General features: G+C 45.4%; 1 protein-coding gene across 1 annotated transcript in view; it reads left to right on the top strand.

The window, feature by feature from the left end:
- Window positions 1–19,751, top strand: part of slc25a43 (solute carrier family 25 member 43) — a 42,454-nt gene that overhangs the window by 9,762 nt on the left and 12,941 nt on the right. The window contains exon 3 of the mRNA XM_063061454.1: window positions 13,189–13,361. Coding sequence (XP_062917524.1) covers window positions 13,189–13,361 — 173 coding nt within the window. The remainder of the gene's footprint in view (window positions 1–13,188; window positions 13,362–19,751) is intronic.

Below are 19,751 nucleotides of genomic sequence, written 5' to 3'. Positions count from 1 at the left end.
AGGGACGGAGGAGGGAGAGGGGCTGGCTTCCGTCATCAAGGACCCTCACCAACCGGGACGTGCCCCCTTGTTGTTATCACCAACCGGGACGTGCCCTCTTATTTTTATCACCAGCCGGGACCTGCCCCCTTGCTGTTATCACCAGCCGGGACCTGCCCCCTTGCTGTTTTTTTGCACTATTTATCTTAATTTAGCTATTTAATATACTTGTATTTACTTACTGTAATTATTTTTTTTTAATTTATTGTCTATCGCAATGTACTGCTGCCACAAATTTAACAAAGTTCATGACGTATGCCGGTGATATTAAACCTGATTTTGATTCTAATGATACTGACGTCCCTCTGGTGCTTCCTGCACCCTCCCCTCTTCCTTCCCCTTTCCACCATGATTCCCCTCTCTCTGCCCCCTTCCCACTCAATCCACAATGGAGAATCAAGTTTATCAAAGATTCAAAGTACAGTTATATTCAAAGAATATATAAACTATACAACCTTGAGATTTGTTTGCTTACAGGCAGTCATAAAGCAAGGTACCTGAAAGAACCCAATTAAAAAAATTGACCAACCCCCAATGCGCCAAAGAAAGAAAAAAAACCAAATCATGCAAACAATAGAAGTCAGCAACAACAACAGCATTCCGAACCAAAATTGAATCCTTCGATCCAAATCCCTGGAGCAGCTCGGAGTAGAACCAAACCCTCGGTGTTCAGTTCGTCATATTAGCGGGACAAGTCGCCGCAATGTTCGTGGATGTGAAGCACAGCAGCCGGGGGAGTCTCACACCCTTAGTGTCTCAGAGAGAGGCCAGTATTTAAATAGTCCGCACAGCAGATTGTACCTCGCATTAGGGTCTGGGCTCTGCTGCAGCAAATCGCTCCGGGTCTAGATTTCGCTACCGGAGAAGCCCGTTCTCAACTTCTCCAAAGTCGGCTTGGCGCCCAGAGTGATCCAACCTCACCCGACTCTCAACATCCTGCCTTTCCGGTCTATCTGGGCCAGTGTTTAAATCGCCCAAACAGCGGATTGTACTTCACATTAGGGCCTGGGCTCCGCCACGGCGAATCTCTCCAGGCCTAGAACACGCAGCCCAGCAATTCACTTCGGAGCTGGATTTCACTGCCAAAGAATCCGTTCTCGACCTCTCCAAATCGGCTCAGCACCCATCACTCACATATGTAATCAAATTTGTTATTTTTTTTGCGGCAGCAGTACGGTGCAATATATAAAATTACTACTTATACCCTAGATATATAACGTGCTGAAGACTTTTACACAGTACTGTATACCACCTAATGAAACAATGTTCCTCTGGACCAAGGTGCACAACACAATACATATATCTTGCGCACGTAAATTAATAAATAATAAGGTACCTTACCTTTACTAGTTTAAAAACTAAACAGTTAACTCTACTGGCGCTTCATATGGGTGGTGGCAGGGGGTTCAGTAGACTTGCGGCCTGGGGGAAGAAGATGTTTTCCATCCTGTCAGTCCTTGTCCTAATGCTACAGTACCTCCTGCCCGATAGCAGGCTTAAATGTCACTGAACTTCACTTGTCCCATCACTGAACTGTTCTCACAATCTGTGGACTCAGTTTTAGGACTTTCATCTCATGTTCTCGATATTTATTGCTAATTTAAAAAATTTTTTTTCTGTTTGTTTGTTGTCTTTTGCTTGTCTGTCTGGTTGGGTGCAGTCTTCCATTGATTCTGTTGTATTTCTTGGATTTATCGTAAATGCCTGCAAGAAAATGAATCTCCAGGTTGAATATGGTGTCATATATGTATTTTGATAATAAAATTACTTTGAAACACAAGGGATTCTGTAGATGCTAGAAATCCAGAGCAACACACGCAGGAGGTCAAGCAGCAACTACGGAAAGGAATTTACATTTGATGGTTTGGGGGCGAGACCCTTCACAGGATTCGAAAGGCGGGGGAAGAAGCAAGGATAAGAAGGGAGAGGAGGAGAAGGAAGACAAGTTTACAGATGAATTACGCGGCTGAGGTAGCGAGACTGGGTGAGCACATGGTCAAAGAGTCGGAGAGCAGCTGAGATCACGGAGGCAGATCAGTGAGAGCGGGTCTCACTGAATTCCCGTTGAAGGGAAGTTTCAAACTTCTACATGGTAGACATACATATAACCATATAACAATTACAGCATGGAAACAGGCCATCTCGGCCCTTCTGATCCGTGCTGAACTCTTACTGTCACCTAGTCCCACCGACCTGCACTCAGCCCATAACCCTCCATTCCTTTCCTGTCCATATATCTATCCAATTTAAATTTAAACTACAACATCGAACCTGCCTCAACCACTTCTGCTGGAAGCTCGTTCCACACAGCTACCACTCTCTGAGTAAAGAAGTTCCCCCTCATGTTACCCCTAAACTTTTGCCCTTTAATTCTCAACTCATGTCCTCTTGTTTGAATCGCCCCCATTCTCAATGGAAAAAGCCTATCCACATCAACTCTATCTATCCCTCTCATAATCTTAAATACCTCTATCAATTCCCCCCTCAACCTTCTACGTTCCAAAGAATAAAGACCCAACTTGTTCAACCTTTCTCTGTAACTTAGGTGATGAAACCCAGGTAACATTCCAGTAAACCTTCTCTGTACTCTCTCCATTTTGTTGACATCTTTCCTATAATTTGGTGACCAAAACTCTACACAATACTCCAAATTTGGCCTCACCAATGCCTTGTACAATTTCAACATTACATCCCAACTCCTATACTCAATGCTCTGACCATAAATTTCAATATAATTATGGAGAAGGATAGGACTGGACCCAGGGTTGGGATTTTTTTCATAGAGAAATTATTTTGGAGCAGCAAATCATACACACAAGTGATTCTGCAAATGCTAGAAATTTATTTTCCGTTCTTGAAAAGCATCATCCCAAATCAAAGCTCCAGAGTTCATTTTTCAGATATATTAAAAGTAAAGTGGAGGTATTGGGCTGCTGGAAAATGACGCTGAAGAGGTAGTAATGGGGACAAGGAAATGGTGGATGAACTAAACAGGTATTTTGCATCGGTCTTCACTGTGGAAGACACTAACAGTATTTTAGAAGTTTGAGAGTGTCGGGGGCGGAAGTGAGTGCAGTTGCTATTACTAGGGAGAAGGTGCTTGGGAAGCTGACGGGTCTGAAGGTAGATAAGTCACCCAGACCAGACGGACTACAGCCCAAGGTTCTGAAAGATATGGCTGAGAGATTGTGGAGGCATTAGTAATGATCTTTCAAGAATCAATAGATACTGGCATGGTTCCTGCCAAAGGGTTTCGGCCCAAAATATTGACTGTACTTTTTCCCTTAGATGCTGCCTGGCCTGCTGAGTTCCTCCAGCATTTTGTGTGAGTTGCTTAGATTTCCAGCATCTGTAGGTTTTATCTGGTTTCAGAGTTCATGAATGTGGTTTTTATCTTCCAAGTTGATGCATATCTTACCTCTTTGTCTGAATCCCACCACTCACTTATGCATTTCTGGCACAAAACCAAAATGCTCTTATTAAAGACACTTATAAAATCCTATGCAATTAGACAATACCTGCTTGATATCAGGTTGGACTGAGGAATTATGAAGGAGATGTTGGGAGGCTGGGGAGTTGCCTGAATCCTCGAGTCGAGTTCAGGTGTGATGGGAAAACAGCATCACAGTCACATAGATTCCGACAAAGCACAGAACATGTATAAGAAAAGTGAAGAAAAGGACAGTGCGTAAAAGGACTTTTGCATCAAAGAAACCATCAGAGATAAGTACATTACAGTGCAAGAGGTGTGTTTCATTGTGAATGTGGAGCTTGGCTTGAGCAGGTTGGTTCAAGAAACTGATGGCTATAAGGAAGTAGTTGTTCCTGATCCAGGTGGTGTGGAACTTCAGGCTTCTGTACCTCCTGCCTGATGGCGGCAGCGAACAGAGGACACTTCCCAGTGTGGGCTTTCTTGATGATGGACTACCTGCTTGAGACATTATTTCATACGGATGCTTTTGATTGAGGGGAAGGCTATGCCTGTGACGGACTGGACTGTGTTCACTACGTCCTGCAGTCTCTTGTGTTCCTGTACGCTGGAGTTGCTATGAATGCAATCACTCAGGATGCTTGCTAAGGTGTTCCTGTAGAAATTCCTTAGAGCATTTGGTGACATAATGGTGAATCTGAGGAATTCATTGCCATAGGTGGCTGGGGAGGACAAGTCACTGGGTATATTTAAGGCAAATGTTGATAGATTCTTGATTAGTCAGGGCATGAAGGAATGTGCGGAGAAGGCAGGAGATTGGGGCAGAGAGGGAAAATGGATCAGCCATGATGATTAAATTGCGGAGCGGACTCGATGGGCCAAATGGCCTAATTCTGCTCCTATATCTTTTTATATATTATAATGTAGTAGTCATACAGCACCGAAATGGGGCCCTTCACCCTAACTGGTCCACGTGGGTAAGATTCCAGTCTGAGCCTGTCCTACTCACTCGCATTTGGCCCACAGCCCTTTAACTCAGGGTTTTGCAACCTGGAGTCCATGGACCCTCTGTTAGTGTATTGGGCCGTGGCATAAAAAGGTTGGGAACCTCTGCTCTAAACCTTTCCAATCCACGTGCCTGTCCAAGAACCTTTCAAACCTTGTTAATGTACCTGCCTCAACCTCTTCCTCTGGCAGCTCATTCCATATACTGACCACCCGCTGGGTAGGGATAAAAGTTCCTCCTTGGGTTCCAATTAGCTCTCTCCCCTCTCACCTTAAACCTGTACCGCCTTGCCGTGATTCCCCACAGTCTAGGGGAAAAGGACTGTGCTTATTGACCCTGCCTATGCTCCTCGTGCTTTATACACCTCTATAGGATTATCGGTCTGTCTCCAGCACTCTGGTGAGAAATCTCCAACCTGCCTCCATACTAGATACATTCTGAATCTCCTTCTTTCTAGAAAGTAAACTTGCCAGTGCACCTCCTTCATGATTACATCTATCTGCTGTGCCATCTGTGATGTTGATGCCCAGAAATGGGAAGCTGCTGACTCTCTCGTCTGCAGATGTGGAGCAGACACTTCATACAGAATACCTCATGAACTCCAGAACCTTTATCTCTCAGCAACTGTTGCATCTAGTCCATGCCAGACTATTATTCTGCCAAGTCTTGTCAACCCACACCTGGACTATTGCCCTCCGTACCCCTCCCATCCATGTACCTATCCAAACTTCGCTTAAACGTTGAAATCCAACCTGCATCCACCCTTCTGCTGGCAGCACGTTCCACACTCGCACCATCCTCTGAGGGAAGAAGTTCCCCCTCAGGAATATTTCACCTTTCACCCTTAACCTATGACCTCTAGTTCTAGTCTCACCCAACTTCTGGAAGAGCCTGCTTGCATTTATCCTGTCTATACCTCTGCTGCTGTGTTATAGTTCTGTTATAGAGAGAGAGTGTGTGTGTGTGTGTGTGTGTGTGTGTGTGTATAATATAATTATGAAATCTCCTCTCATTCTCCTTTTTACACATGTTTTTCAGTATTTAAGTAGGGACAGTGCCTGGACCAGAGCCCAGAGCACCCAGTATGTACTCTCGAGTTAAGTGTGTGCAGTTTACACCAGCAACATCTTTTCCCAAAACATTCTGGCTTCCTCGGTGTTTCCTGGTGCAGGAAGTGTGTCAAACGTTATGGGGAAAAGGCAGCAGAACGGAGTTGAGAGGGTTAATAAATCAGCCAACCGGAACCAGCAGGGAGAGCGTTGTGATCAGTTGGGCCGAACGGCCTAATTCTGCTCCTCTGTCCTGTGATCTTTCCTGATCCCTTTATTCCACCATTGTGAGCCGCATCATTGGCTGCTTCGACCCTACCTTCCCTTCCTAAAACTTGATGCCCATCTCTCCAGAATGCCTTCCCCGTTAACCTGGCTGAGTATCTCCTCCGCTGGCTCAGTGTTGCTGCATCTGATTCCGTGAGCCACTGTGCCACATAATCCACATGCAAATTGTGCAGAGTTTCCTAAACACTAGAGCAACCTCAGCCCCAGTTACCGACTCAAGTGGCAAATATTGTGCAGGGTAGTCTCAGACACGCCACCTCTCCCGGAAGTTCCAGAAGTCTCACACTTATTGATAGTGGCTCCCTGACGCCCACAAATTATATACAATAACCCGGAAATCGACTTTTTTTTGAGAGCGAGAGAGCGCACGAGAGAGAGAGAGAGAGCACGCGCCATGGCAGTGTTCCAAAAAAAGAAAATATAAAACGTACTTCACCCCAGACTACACTAAAGTGTAGCCCTGTCTAATAGGGGTCAAAAATAATGACAGTGTTGCTCACTGCACTGTTTGCAACAGTGACTTTTCTATTGCCCATGGTGGGTTAAGATTGTAAAAGACGTGTTGAGGTGAGTTTAACAGGTGTCATTTGTTCATTAGCATAGCTAACGTTATTTAAACTAGCTGGCTAGCTGCTAAGGAGCTACTCTAATGCGGACGTCCCACCTCTCCTGGAAGTTCCGGGAGTCTCCCGCAAATTGTTGGTACTACCTCCCTGAAATGAGTTTTTGCAGGGTGGGATTCTGTAATCTGTAATGTGGAGGAAAACTAAATCTTAGAGTTTAAAGATCGTTGTGGATAGTGTAGAGGATTGTCGAAGATTGCAGAGAGACATTGATAAGATGCAGAAGTGGGCTGAGAAGTAGCAGATGGAGTTCAACCCGGAGAAGTGTGAGCTGGTACACTTTGGAAGAACAAATTCCAAGGCAGAGTACAAAGTAAGTGGCAGGATACTTGGAAGTGTGGAGGAGCAGAGGGATCTGGGGGTACATGTCCATAGATCCCTGAAAGTTGCCTCACAGGTAGATAGGGTAGTTAAGAAAGCTTATGGAGTGTTAGTTTTCATAAGTCGAGGGATAGAGTTTAAGAGTCGTGAGGTAATGATGCAGCTCTATAAAACTCTGGTTAGGCCACACTTGGAGTACTGTGTCCAGTTCTGGTCACCTCACTATAGGAAGGATGCGGAAGCATTGGAAAGGGTACAGAGGAGATTCACCAGGATGCTGCCTGGTTTAGAAAGTATGCATTATGATCAGAGATTAAGGGAGCTCGGGTTTTACTCTTTGGAGAGAAGGAGGATGAGAGGAGACATGATAGAGGTGTACAAGATAATAAGAGGAATAGATAGAGTGGATAGTTAGCGCCTCTTCCCCAGGGCACCACTGCTCAATACAAGAGGACGTGGCTTTAAGGTAAGGGGTGGGAAGTTCGAGGGGGATATTAGAGGAAGGTTTTTTACTCAGAAAGTGGTTGGTGCATGGAATGCACTGCCTGAGTCAGTGGTGGAGACAGATACACAAGTGAAATTTAGGAGACTACTAGACTGGTATATGGAGGAATTTAAGGTGGGATGTATATGGGAGATAGGGTTTAAGGGACAACACAACATTGTGGGCCAAAGGGCCTGTACTGTGCTGTTCAATGTTAAAGAAGTAATGCAAGCCAGTGGCGTTTACCTGTACTCGCCACTAGGTGGTGCCACAACAAAAGTTTTGCTTTCTATATCCCTTTACAATCCAGACACAGGTATTCAAGGTCTCCGCCAGAGATGTGAACTGTTTGTTTCCCTCCATACATAGAACAGACCCTTCAGTCTACAATGTTGTGCCAAATTAATTACATCTGTAATCAAGTTCACAACTAAACTAATGCCTTCTGTCTGCACAATGTCCAGCGTTTCCATTTACTGCACATTCAGGTGCTTGCCTTGAACATCTCTTATTATGTTTGTCTTCATCACCTCTCTTAGCAACATATTATAGGCACCTACCATTCTCTGAGCTTTTTTAAAAAAAAACTATCCCTACACTTCTCCTTTGACTTTATGCCCTCTCACCTTAAATGTATATTAGACATTTCATCCCTGGGGAAAAAAGATACTGATTGTCTTCTGCAGAGGTTCCCAAGCTGGGACCCACAGACAGCTTGCTCAGTGGTAATGGCCATTGGCCTACAGAAGGTTGGGAACCCCAGTCCACTCTCCCTGTGCCTCTTGTAATCCTTTAAACCTCAACAAGACATCCCCTCAGCCCCCACCACTCCAGAAAAATCAACCCAGGTATGTCCAACTTCTCTTTACGTGTCCTCTAATCCAGGCAACACCCTGGTTAAGAAAGTCTTAGGCTCATTGGCCTTCATAAATCAGCATTTGAGTACAGGAGTTGGGATGTTATGTTGAAGTTGTATAAGACTTTGGTGAGGTCTAATTTGGAGTAGTGTGTGCAGTTTTGGTCACCTACCTACAAAAAAGATGTAAATACTGTAAGGTTGAAAGAGTACAGAGAAAATTTACAAGGATGTTGCCGGGACTGGAGGACCTGAGGTATAACGAAAGGTTGGATAGGTTAGGACCTTTATTTCTTGGAATGTAGAAGACTGAGGGCAGATTTGATAGAGGCATGCCAAATTATGAGGGTGTAAATAAGGTAAATGCAAGCAGACTTTTTCACGGAGGTATAACTAGAGGTTATAGGTTAAGGGTGATAGGTTAAGGGTGAAAGGTTAAGGGGAACTTGTTTACTCAGGATGGTGAGAGTGGGTGCGGGTTTGATTTCAACATTTAAGGGAAGTTTGGATAAGTACATGGATAGGCCATGGAGGGCCGTGGTCTCGGTGCAGGTTGATAAGGCTAGGTAGAATAATAGTTTAGCATGGACTAGATGGGCCAAATAGCCTGTTTCTGTGCTGTAGAGCTCTATGACTCTAAACCTCCAATGCCCACTCTCCAAAGCCTTCTTATAACGGGGCAACCAGATCAGACTGCAACACTACAGTTTTATAAAGCTGAAACATAACTTTCTGAATATAAAATTTAGCTCCTTGACTAACAGAGGAAAGCATGCCATATGCCTTCTTTACCAGCCTATAAATCTGTGAAGCCATGTGTGTAACTGTGATTCTGCCTGACCGGCTGAGTTCCTCCAGCATTTCTTTTCCTGTGTGTTGCTACAAATGCCTGGAAATGCTTAGTGTCTGCTAGATGCTAAATGCATTTCATTGGCTTTGTATCTGTACTCGGCACAATGACAATGAAGTTGAATCTAATCTAATCTAATATAAAACTGATTTCTTGCATTCTGCCAAGCTGCTTTAATGTTCAATATACATTTATTATCTGGGTACTATATACAACCTTGAGATTCGTATCCTTACAGACAGCCTCAAAACAAAGAAACCCAACAGAACCCTTTGAAAAAGAAGGCCATCAAGCACCCAACGTGCAGGAAAAAAAACAAATTGTGCAAGCAATCAAAGTAAGCAGATAGCATTCAGAGCTGAAGTTCACAAAAGTGAGTTGGCAGTCACAGCCGATCCAGGAGCCTGTAACGTTCAGGCCACGGTCAGGTCACGTTCAGCCTGTCAGGCCACGGTCAGGTCACGTTCAGCCTGTCAGGCCACGGCCTCGGTTCAGCACAGAGACGAGTAAACCCCACCGAGCAGCGAGCTGAACACCGGCCCATCCCTCTCCCCTGGCCTCGACGCCCGGAGGTGAAATCAGCCAAACAGTGGGTCATTTCGTGCTCTCAGGCCTGGGGCCCATGCCTCAGTTCAGCCTGTACCTGACCCAGGGAACATAGGGAATCCATCTCAAGTGGCAGGTCCTGTTGTAACGTGGATGAAATCACCAGAGAGACAGAGTCACTGGTAGATACAAAGCAGCTTCTTTATTCAACACAACAAAGTACAGCAGGCATCTTACAGACAGAGACGCTTTCCGCAGGAAGGTCTGCTAGCTAAATGTGGGCTCGATATTTATATGCTAAACACAAAGGCAATCCCTATTTAAAAAGTTACAGACAATACTTCCTGTTGAAGCTACATACAAAATCTCACACCATCCTTTCCTCCTGACGCCAACATGTCTGGGTTGGTATCTACAGCCTTTAGGAATATAAATTAAGTCTACGATACATTTATTTGGCATTTCCCATGCTAACATAGAAGACAATTAATATATTAATATTTATAATGTATAGGTGATACTGCCTTCAAAACTACAGCATCAGGTCAAACTACCAGAAGCATCTGGTATTCACACTTTTTAGAAAGCCCATTGTGGTGGACTCCATCCACAGTCCTTTGTCAAACAGTTAAAATAGAAGTCTGGTGGCCAAGCAACACACATCAAGCAACACACATCAAAGTTGCTGGTGAACGCAGCAGGCCAAGCAGCATCTGTAGCAAGAGGTGCAGTCGACGTTTCAGGCCGAGACCCTTCGTCAGGACTAACTGAAGGAAAAGTGAGTAAGGGATTTGAAAGTTGGAGGGGAGGGGGAGATCCAAAATGATAGGAGAAGACAGGATGGGGAGGGATGGAGCCAAGAGCTGGACAGGTGACTGGCAAAAGGGATACAAGAGGATCATGGGACAGGAGGTCCGGGAAGAAAGACAAGGGGGGGGGGAACCCAGAGGATGGGCAAGGGGTATAGTCAGAGGGACAGAGGGAGAAAAAGGAAAGTGAGAGAAAGAATGTGTGTATAAAAATAAGTAACAGATGGGGTACGAGGAGGAGGTGGGGCCTAGTGGAAGTTAGAGAAGTCGATGTTCATGCCATCAGGTTGGAGGCTACCCAGACGGAATATAAGGTGTTGTTCCTCCAACCTGAGTGTGGCTTCATCTTTACAGTAGAGGAGGCCGTGGATAGACATGTCAGAATGGGAATGGGATGTGGAATTAAAATGTGTGGCCACTGGGAGATCCTGCTTTCTCTGGCGGACAGAGCGTAGGTGTTCAGCAAAGTGGTCTCCCAGTCTGCGTCAGGTCTCGCCAATATATAAAAGGCCACATCGGGAGCACCGGACGCAGTATATCACCCCAGCCGACTCACAGGTGAAATGTTGCCTCACCAGGAAGGACTGTTTGGGGCCCTGAATGGTGGTAAGGGAGGAAGTGTAAGGGCATGTGTAGCACTTGTTCCGCTTACACGGGTAAGTGCCAGGAGGGAGATCAGTGGGGAGGGATGGGGGGAACGAATGGACAAGGGAGTCACGTAGGGAGCAATCCCTGCGGAATGCAGAGGGGGGGGAGGGAAAGTTGTGCTTAGTGGTGGGATCCCGTTGGAGGTGGCGGAAGTTACGGAGAATAATATGTTGGACCCGGAGGCTGGTGGGGTGGTAGGTGAGGACCAGGGGAACCCTATTCCTAGTGGGGTGGCGGGAGGATGGAGTGAGAGCAGATGTACGTGAAATGGGGGAGATGCATTTGAGAGCAGAGTTGATAGTGGAGGAAGGGAAGCCCCTTTCTTTAAAAAAGGAAGACATCTCCCCTGTGGCCAAAGTCATTTAAGTGTAAACAAATCATCTACCCAAAAGAAATCCACTCTAACAGGTCCAAGCCCCATTCTGGGGATGGATGTATAATATTCGGCTCCAGTACAGGTCTGAGGGAAAGCTGAACCACTGGAGGTGAGAAATCCTGCAGATGCTGGAAATCCAAAGCAAACAGACACAAGAGGCTGGCGGAGCTCAGCAGGCCTGGCAGCACCTCAGCTTGGATGTTTGTTCTTCCAGGAGATTGTGAGGCTTTAGTTAAAACGTTTCGACTAACGAATGATGATTTTAAAGAAATTCAAAAGTTCAATTTAATATCAGGGAAATGTATACAATATACATCCTGAAATGCTTTTTCTTCGCAAACATTCCCGAAAACAGAGAAGTGCCCCAAAGAATGAACGACAGTTAAACGTGAAAACCCCAAAGTCCCCCCCCCAGTTACCCCCTCACACGTGTAAGCGGCAGTGAGCAACAATCCCCCCTCCCCCCACCGGCAAAACAAAAAGCGCACCCGCTACCGAGCACAAGCGTGAGCTAGGCGATAGCAAGGACACAGACCTTGCAGTTACCCCAAAGACTATCGCAATTCATCTGGCGTTCAGCAACCCACAGGTTCTCTCTCCCTGGCAAGGGAGAGGGAGGTGTCCCCCATTTTCACAGCGAGCGGGAAACAGCACAACAACCCACTGGTTTACGATGTTAAAAAGCCCGTTTCGTTGCATTCTATGAGCTCTGTGCCTACTTAAGCATCATTGTCAAAATAAATTGGTAGCCATTATCACAATGATATTCTTGCGAGCACACAGCATGCAGGCTGCTGTCTTCCCAGGATTTGAACAGTAACTCCAGTTTACACTAAATAACTTTAGTTATTCAAATCCAAGTAACTTCCTTTCTTCAGAAAGCTGCATGAAACCTGTCATCCAAAACCCCACAAATATATTCTAATTTGTCCTACATGTTACTTCCCCAGCCAGATTTGTTCACTTGTGTCAATGGACTGACTCCTTCCATTAAAAATTCCAGAATAAAGTGATTGGAACGGGCAGGCACATCCCATAAGACATCCCACAAGACTGCTTTGAGAAAGGACAAGGGAATTATCTCAATCTCCTGTCTGTTTTCTATCTCTTACCCAACAGTTTTCAAGTAGATTACAGTATTTGAACATAGAATAGTACAGGCCCTTCGGCCCACAATGTTGTGCCAACCTTTTAATTTACCCTTCCCTCCCCCATAAGCCTCCATTTTTCTGTCATCCATTTGTCTAACGAGGAGTCTTTTAAGTGCCCTGTAATGTATCTGCCTGTACCATCACCCCAGCACTGAGTTCCACACACTCACCACTCTCTGTGTGTAAAAAAAACACACAAACAAACACTTCCTCTGACATTTACCCCCCCCCCAAACTTCCCTCCAGTCACCTTAAAATTATGCACTCTCGTATTAGCCATTTCTGCCTTGGGGGGAACAATCTGTGGTTGTCAATTTTATCTATGCTTCTGATCATCTTGTACATCTCTGTAAAGTTACCTTCAGTGATACTTCAGCACACACAGGGTTCCTGGGTCCGGTGTTCAGTTCTGCCGTCTGTAAGGAGTTTGTACGTTCTCCCCGTGACCGCGTGTGTTTCCTCCGGGTGCTCTGGTTTCCTCCCACAGTCCAAAGGCGTACTAGTTGGTAGGGTAATTGGTCACGGTAAATTGTCCTGTGGGGTTAGAGTTGCTGGACAGTGGGTTTTGTTGGGCTGGATGGGCCTTTTCTGCGTTGTATCTATAAATGAAAATAAAATAGATCCCATTTGGATTTAAATATAGGGTTTAAGGATCTTCTGTGATATTCCTTTGGAATTAGTTGAGAGTTAGTTCCTGCATTTTCTTTTCCAGGAGCAGTACCTTTCTCGGCAGGTTCATTTTTAGTCTACGTTAACCTGGATAAACTCTGGAACAAGCCCAGTGTGAAATTCACGCCGCTCCAGAACTTTCTCAATGGTTGCCTGGCAGCTTCTGTGGCTCAGACCCTTTCCTTCCCTTTTGAGACCGTGAAGAGGAAGATGCAGGTGAGAAACCATAAAACGTTGCAGCAGAATTGGGCCATTTGGCCTATCGAGTTCTATCCACTATTCCACCACGATTGCTGGTTTATTATCCCTCTCAACCCCATTGTCCTGCTTTCTCCCTGTAACCTTTGACACCCTTACTAATCAAGACCCTATAAACCTCTGCAATAACTTGGCCCTCACAGCTGTCTGTGACAATGAATTCCATAGATTCACTACTCTCTGGCTAAACAAGTCCCGTTTTCTCTGTTCTAAGTGGATGTCCTCCTGTTCTGAAGCTGTGCTCTCTGGTCCTAGACTCCCCCCTCTATAGGAAACATCCTCTCCACATTTACTCTATGTAGGCTTTTCAATATTTGATAGTTTTCAATGAGTCTCTCCCCTTCTTTTCTAAACTCCAGCAGCTACACGCTTCATACATTAACCCTTTCATTCCCAGGATCATTCTCATGAATCTCCTGTGGAGGTTCTCCAATGCCAGCGCATCCTTTCTAAGATAAAGGGCCCAGAACTGCTCACAATATTCCAAGTGCAATCTGACCAGTGCCTTATAAAGCCTCAACATTACACGCTTGCTTTTATATTCTAGTCCTCTGGATGAATGCTAACACTGCATTTACCATCTTTACCACCAACTCAACCTGCTAGTTAGCCTTTAGGAAAACGTTCACGAGGACTCCAAGTCTCTTTGTACCTCGGATTTCTGAACTTGCTTCCTGTTTAGAAAATAGTCTATATCTTTATTCCTTCTACCAAAGTGCATGACCCATATGCCGTAAGCTATCTGCGATTTCTTTGCCCGGTCTCCTAATCTGTCCATGTCCTTCTGCAGACTCCCTGGATCCTCAACACGACCCGTCCCTCCACCTATCGTTGTTCTGAGCCCCGTGAATATCTCACCTTACCACTGTGTGCATCTACTCTGCCTTGTACCTGCAGCTCTCTCTCCAGACTGTATGGCAAGTTATGTGTAGACGAGGTTACCAGGAAAGTTCTGGAAATCCTCTTTACACTAATTCTTCACCTGTTTACAGCATTAGTTATTAACTTCTCCAGAATCTCACTGGTTTGTGTGTGTTTTTTCCCAGCTGGTTGCTCACTGATTTACCAGAAATACTTCCAGCTGTTTTGTATTCTGTTTTTTAAAATTTAGAGATACGTTGTGGAACAGGTTGTTTGAGCCTCACCACCCAGCAACCGACAGGCTTATTCCTGGCCTAATCACAGGACAATTTTCAATGACCAATCAGCCTACTAAATGGTACATCTTTGGACAGTGGGAACCCACACATTCATGGGAAGAATGTTCAAACTCCTTACGGAGGGCATCGAGACTGAACTCTCAACTCCAAAGCCCCACCCATAATAACATTGCGCAAACTGCGACTGGACCATGTTCGCATGGCCCGGTGACACTTCAGGAATTCGTCACTTCCTCAAGGTTGAGAAAGTGAGAGTTCCACGTGCTTAATTATTTTATGGCCGGTTTCTAACCATGATAATCTGATTGCAAGCTGGAGGCACGTCCTACAGTCAGCTGGCCTAATTAAAGGGTGTGTTGAAGGTCAAATTGCACCCGTCACACAGCAGCCAGTTTGTGTCTCCAGAGCCTGTTGTAGTAGATCGTGTCTCACCTCATTCCCGGAGTTTGTATGTTCTCCCCGTGACCATGTGGGTTTCCTCCAGGTGCTCTAGTTTCCTCCCACAGTCCAAAGACGTACCAGTGGTTAAGTTAGTTGGTCATTGTAAGTTGTCCTGTGATTAGGCTAGGGAAAAATTGCGGGTTGTTAGGCGGCACTAACCTGTGCTGTATTTCAATTAATGAATAAAGTGGCTTTAATACTGTCACTGAGTGAACCTCGTTCTAAATATATATTGAACACAGAGCAACTCACACAAAATGCTGGAGGAACTCAGTAGGTCAGGCAGCATCTATGCAAATGAATACACAGTTGACATTTCGGGCTGAGACCCTTCTTCGGGACTGGAAAAGAAGGGGGTGGGGAGTTGCCGAAATAAAGAGACGGGGAGGAGGAGGAGGACGATAGCCAGAAGATGATAAAGTGAAGCCAGGTGGGTGGGAAAGGTAGTGGGCTGGAGAGGAAGGAATCTGATAGGAGAGGAGAGTGGATCATAGGAGGAAGGGAAGGAAGAGAGGACCCGGGGAGGTGATAGGCAGGTGAGAAGCGGTAAAAGGCCAGAGGGGGGAATAGAAGAAGAGGAAAGGGGGAGGGGAAAAATTACCGGAAGGAGAAATTGATATCCATGCCATCAGTTTGGTGTATGAGTATATTCCTAGATGGAATATGAGGTTTTGGTTTTCCACCCTGAAGATGGCCTCATTGTGGCAAAAGAGATGGCAATGCACCAACATGTTGGAACAGGAATGGGAATGGGAATTAAAATGGTTGGCTATCATTTGCATTTATATAGTGCTTTTAATGTGCAGTAAAACATTATCAAACACCATATATCTCTAAACCAGATGAAGAAAAATTAGGCTGGTTAGCTTAAAGCTTGGTTGGTAGTTTGGGGTTTAAGGAATATCTTAAGAAAGATCCACTTTTGGCAGATGGAGAGGAGGTGCTCAACAAAAGTGGTCCCCCAATACATGTCAGGTCTCACCAATGTAAGGGAGGCCCCATTGGGAACATCGGATACAACAGATGACCTCAAAGGCTTTGCCGTGAATTACTGCCTGAACTGGGAGGACTGTTTGAGGCCCTGAGTGGAGGTGACTGGGCAGGTGCAGCAGTTCTGTGGCTTGTAAGAATATGTGTCGGGGGGATGAGTGGACGAGGGAATCATGGAGGAAGTGATCCCTGTGGAAAGCAGAGAGTGGAGATGAGGTAAAGGTGTGTTTGGTGTTAGGATCCCATTGAAGACGGTGGAAGCTGCCGAGAATGCTGTGTTGGATGCAGGGACTCACGGGGTGGTAGCCGAGGACAAGGGGAACTCTATCCCTGTTAAGGTGGCTGGAAGATGTGGAGAGCGTGGATGTCTGGGAAATGGAGGAGATTGTACATTACAGCACAACAGAGGCCCTTGTGCCGATCTTTTAATCTACTCCAAGACCAATCTGACCCTTCCCTCCTACATAACCCTCCATTTTCCCTTCATCCATGTGCCTATCTAGGAGTTACTTCAATGTCTGTAATGTATCTGCCTCTATCACCGCCCTGGCAACACGTTCCACACACCCACCACTCTCTGTGTGAGGGGCTTACCTCTGATATCCCCCCTCCCTCCAGTCACCTTCAAATTCTGCCCCTCCTATTCACCATTTATTTATTTATTATACGTCAGGGAGTAGGCCTTTTGAGAGCCACGTCGCCCCGGCAACCGCACAACCCTGATTAACCGTAACCTCATCATGGGCCTATTTACAATGACGAATTAACCTACCTGGACTGTGGGAGGAAACCGGAGCACCCGGGGAAAACCCACATGTTCCACTGGGAGGATGAACAGAGATTCCGTCAGTACCTCTGGCCCAGGTTCAATACACCCCGCTGCCTGTGAGGCATTTGTACGCTCTCCCCATGACCACGGGTTTCCCTCAGGCGCTACGGCTTCCTCCTGCATTCCAAAGACGTGCGGGTTAGTAAGTTAATTGGTCACACGGGTGCAGTTGGGCTCGCTGTGACTCTAAATCTAAAGCGAAGGAAGGAAAATGGTGCTGAGGACGCACAGATTAGGGTTGGCGAGCCGTGGGCATGTTACATCGGCTCCAGAACCGCAGTGATACTTGCAGGCCGACTCCAGCACATCCTCTGACGTGGACGTACGTGTGACTAATAAAGCAAATCTAAGCAGAATTTGATTTATGCAAATTGCTTGCTGTATTTCCAATACTGCATGGAAGAGTTTTATAAAACTTCAGGGTCTGAATCTGAATCTGTGAAAATATTCCCTCCGCCCCCATGATGTTCTATTTGCCATCACTGATTGGAACAGAGCAGCAGATCTAAATGGTGCTGAAACATGGAACAGAGACAATGAGGCCGGCAGTGAAGTTTTCAAGAATACTGGGGTTGGGTTATGGCAGGTCCCCAAGACTTAAAGACAAAGGAGCAAAGTTAGGAAATTTGGCACATCAAGTCTGCTCTGCTATTCCATCATGGCTGATTTATTATCCCTCTCAACCCCTTCTCCTCGTAACTTTTGATCCCCTTCTAATCAAGAACCTGTAAACCTCCACCTTAAATATATCCAATGACTTGCCCTCTGCTGCCATCTGTGGCAATGAATTCCACAGATTCACAGTCTGTGGCTAAAGAAATTCTTACTCATATCTGTTCTGAAGGGATATCCTTCTATTCCTAGGCTGTGGCCTCTGCTGCTAGACTGCTCCACTTTCGGATACATCCTCTCCATGTTCACTCTATGTAGGCCTTTCAATATTCGATAGGTTTCCATGAGTTTCCCCCCTATCCTTCTAAACTCCAGCGAGGACAAGCCCAGAGCCATCAAACGCTCTTCGTACATTAACACTATCGTTCCCAGGATCATTCTTGTGAACCTCCTCTGGACTATCTCCAATGCCTGCACATCTTTTCTTGGGTAAGAGGTCCAAAACAGCTCACAATGCTGCAAGTGCAATCTGACCAATGCCTTAAAAAGCCTCAACATTACATTCTTGCTTTTATATTCTAGTCTTCTCAAAATGAACACTAACATTACATTTCCTCTCCTTACCACAATCTCAACCGTGCAAGTTACCCCTTAGGAAATCGTTCACGAGATCTCCAAGTCCCTTTGCACCTCAGATTTCTGAATTTGCTTCCTGTTTAGAAAATAGTCTACATCTTTATTCCTTCTACCAAAGTGCGTGACCATATGCCATAAGGAACCTGCAATTTCTTTGCCCATTCTCCTAATCTGTCCATGTCCTTCTGCAGACTCCCTGGTTCCTCAACACGAGCCGTCCCTCCACCTTTCGTTATTCTGAGCCCTGTGAATATCTCACCTTACCACTGTGCAGATCTGCTCTGCCTTGTATCTGCAGCTATCTCCCCAGACTGTATGGCAAATTATGTGTAGACGAGGTTACCAGGAAAGTTCTGGAAATCCTCTTTACACTAATTCTTCACCTACTTACAGCATTAATTATTAACTTCTCCAGAATCTCACTGGTTGTGTTTTTTTTCCCAGCTGGTTGCTCACTGATTTATCAGAAATACTTTCAGCTGTTTTGTGTTATGCTTTTTTTTAAATTTAGAGATGCGTTGTGGAATAGGCTCTTCTGCCCCACCAAATGCGGCCACTATCAACCCACCAACGTTACCCTAGCCTAGTCACAGGACAATTTACAAAGACCTAGTAACCTACTCACTGGTACATGTTTAGAATGTGGGAGGAAATGGGAAGAATGTATAAACTCTTTTACAGAGGATGCTGGGAATGAACTCTGAACTCCAAAGCTCAACCTATAATAACATTGTGCTATGCTACTGTGTTAGCACGGCCTGCTGACATTATCGGAATTAGTCACTTTCTAAGTTTGAGACAATTAGAGTTCCACATGCTTAATTATTTTATGACCGGCTTTGAACCAAGATAATCTGATTGCAAGCTGGAGGCACGTCCTACAGTCAGCTGGCCTAATTAAAGGGTGTGTTGAAGGTCAAATTGCACCCGTCACACAGCAGCCAGTTTGTGTCTCCAGAGCCTGTTGTAGTAGATCATGTCTCACCTTGTTAGTGACTTTAATGCTGCCACTGAGTGAACTAAATTCCAAGTATGTACTGAACACAGACATTACTGCACAGAGTACCACTCACAAAATGCTGGAGGAACTCGGCAAGTCAGGCAGCATCTATGGAGAGTCAACCAAGACCCGGCTTCAGGACTGGAATGGGAGTTGCCAGAATAGAAGGTGGGGGGGGGAGCGGGGGGAAAGTGGACAGCTAGAAGGTGATAGGTGAAGGAGGGACACCAGGGGAGGGTGATAGGCAGGTGAGGAGAAGAGGTAAGAGACCAACGTGGGGAATAGAAGAAGAAGAAGGGGGGAGGGAAAAGAATTACTGGAAGGAGAAATCGATTTTCATGCCATCAGGTTAGAGGCTACCCAGATGGAATAAAAGGTGTTGCTCCTCCAGCCTGAGAGTGTCCTCATCGTGGTACAAAGAGGAGGCCATGAACATGTCAGAATCAGAATCAGGTTTATTATCACCGGCATGTGACGTGAAATTTGTTAACTTAGCAGCAGCAGTTCAATGCAATACATAATATAGAAAAAAATAATAATAATGATAAATGAGTAAGTACATTTTATTCACTATACTTTATACAGTATACGTATATCAAAAAGGCTCAGCAGAGGTTGTATTTCCTACATCAACTCAGGAAGTACAACCTGCCTCAGGAGCTGCTGATTCAATTCTATTC

Source organism: Mobula hypostoma, chromosome 10 (genome assembly GCF_963921235.1).
Source record: "Mobula hypostoma chromosome 10, sMobHyp1.1, whole genome shotgun sequence".
NCBI classification, from domain to species: domain Eukaryota; kingdom Metazoa; phylum Chordata; class Chondrichthyes; order Myliobatiformes; family Myliobatidae; genus Mobula; species Mobula hypostoma.
Note: the sequence above shows the minus strand (reverse complement) of the source record. Positions and strands in the feature narration are given on the sequence as shown.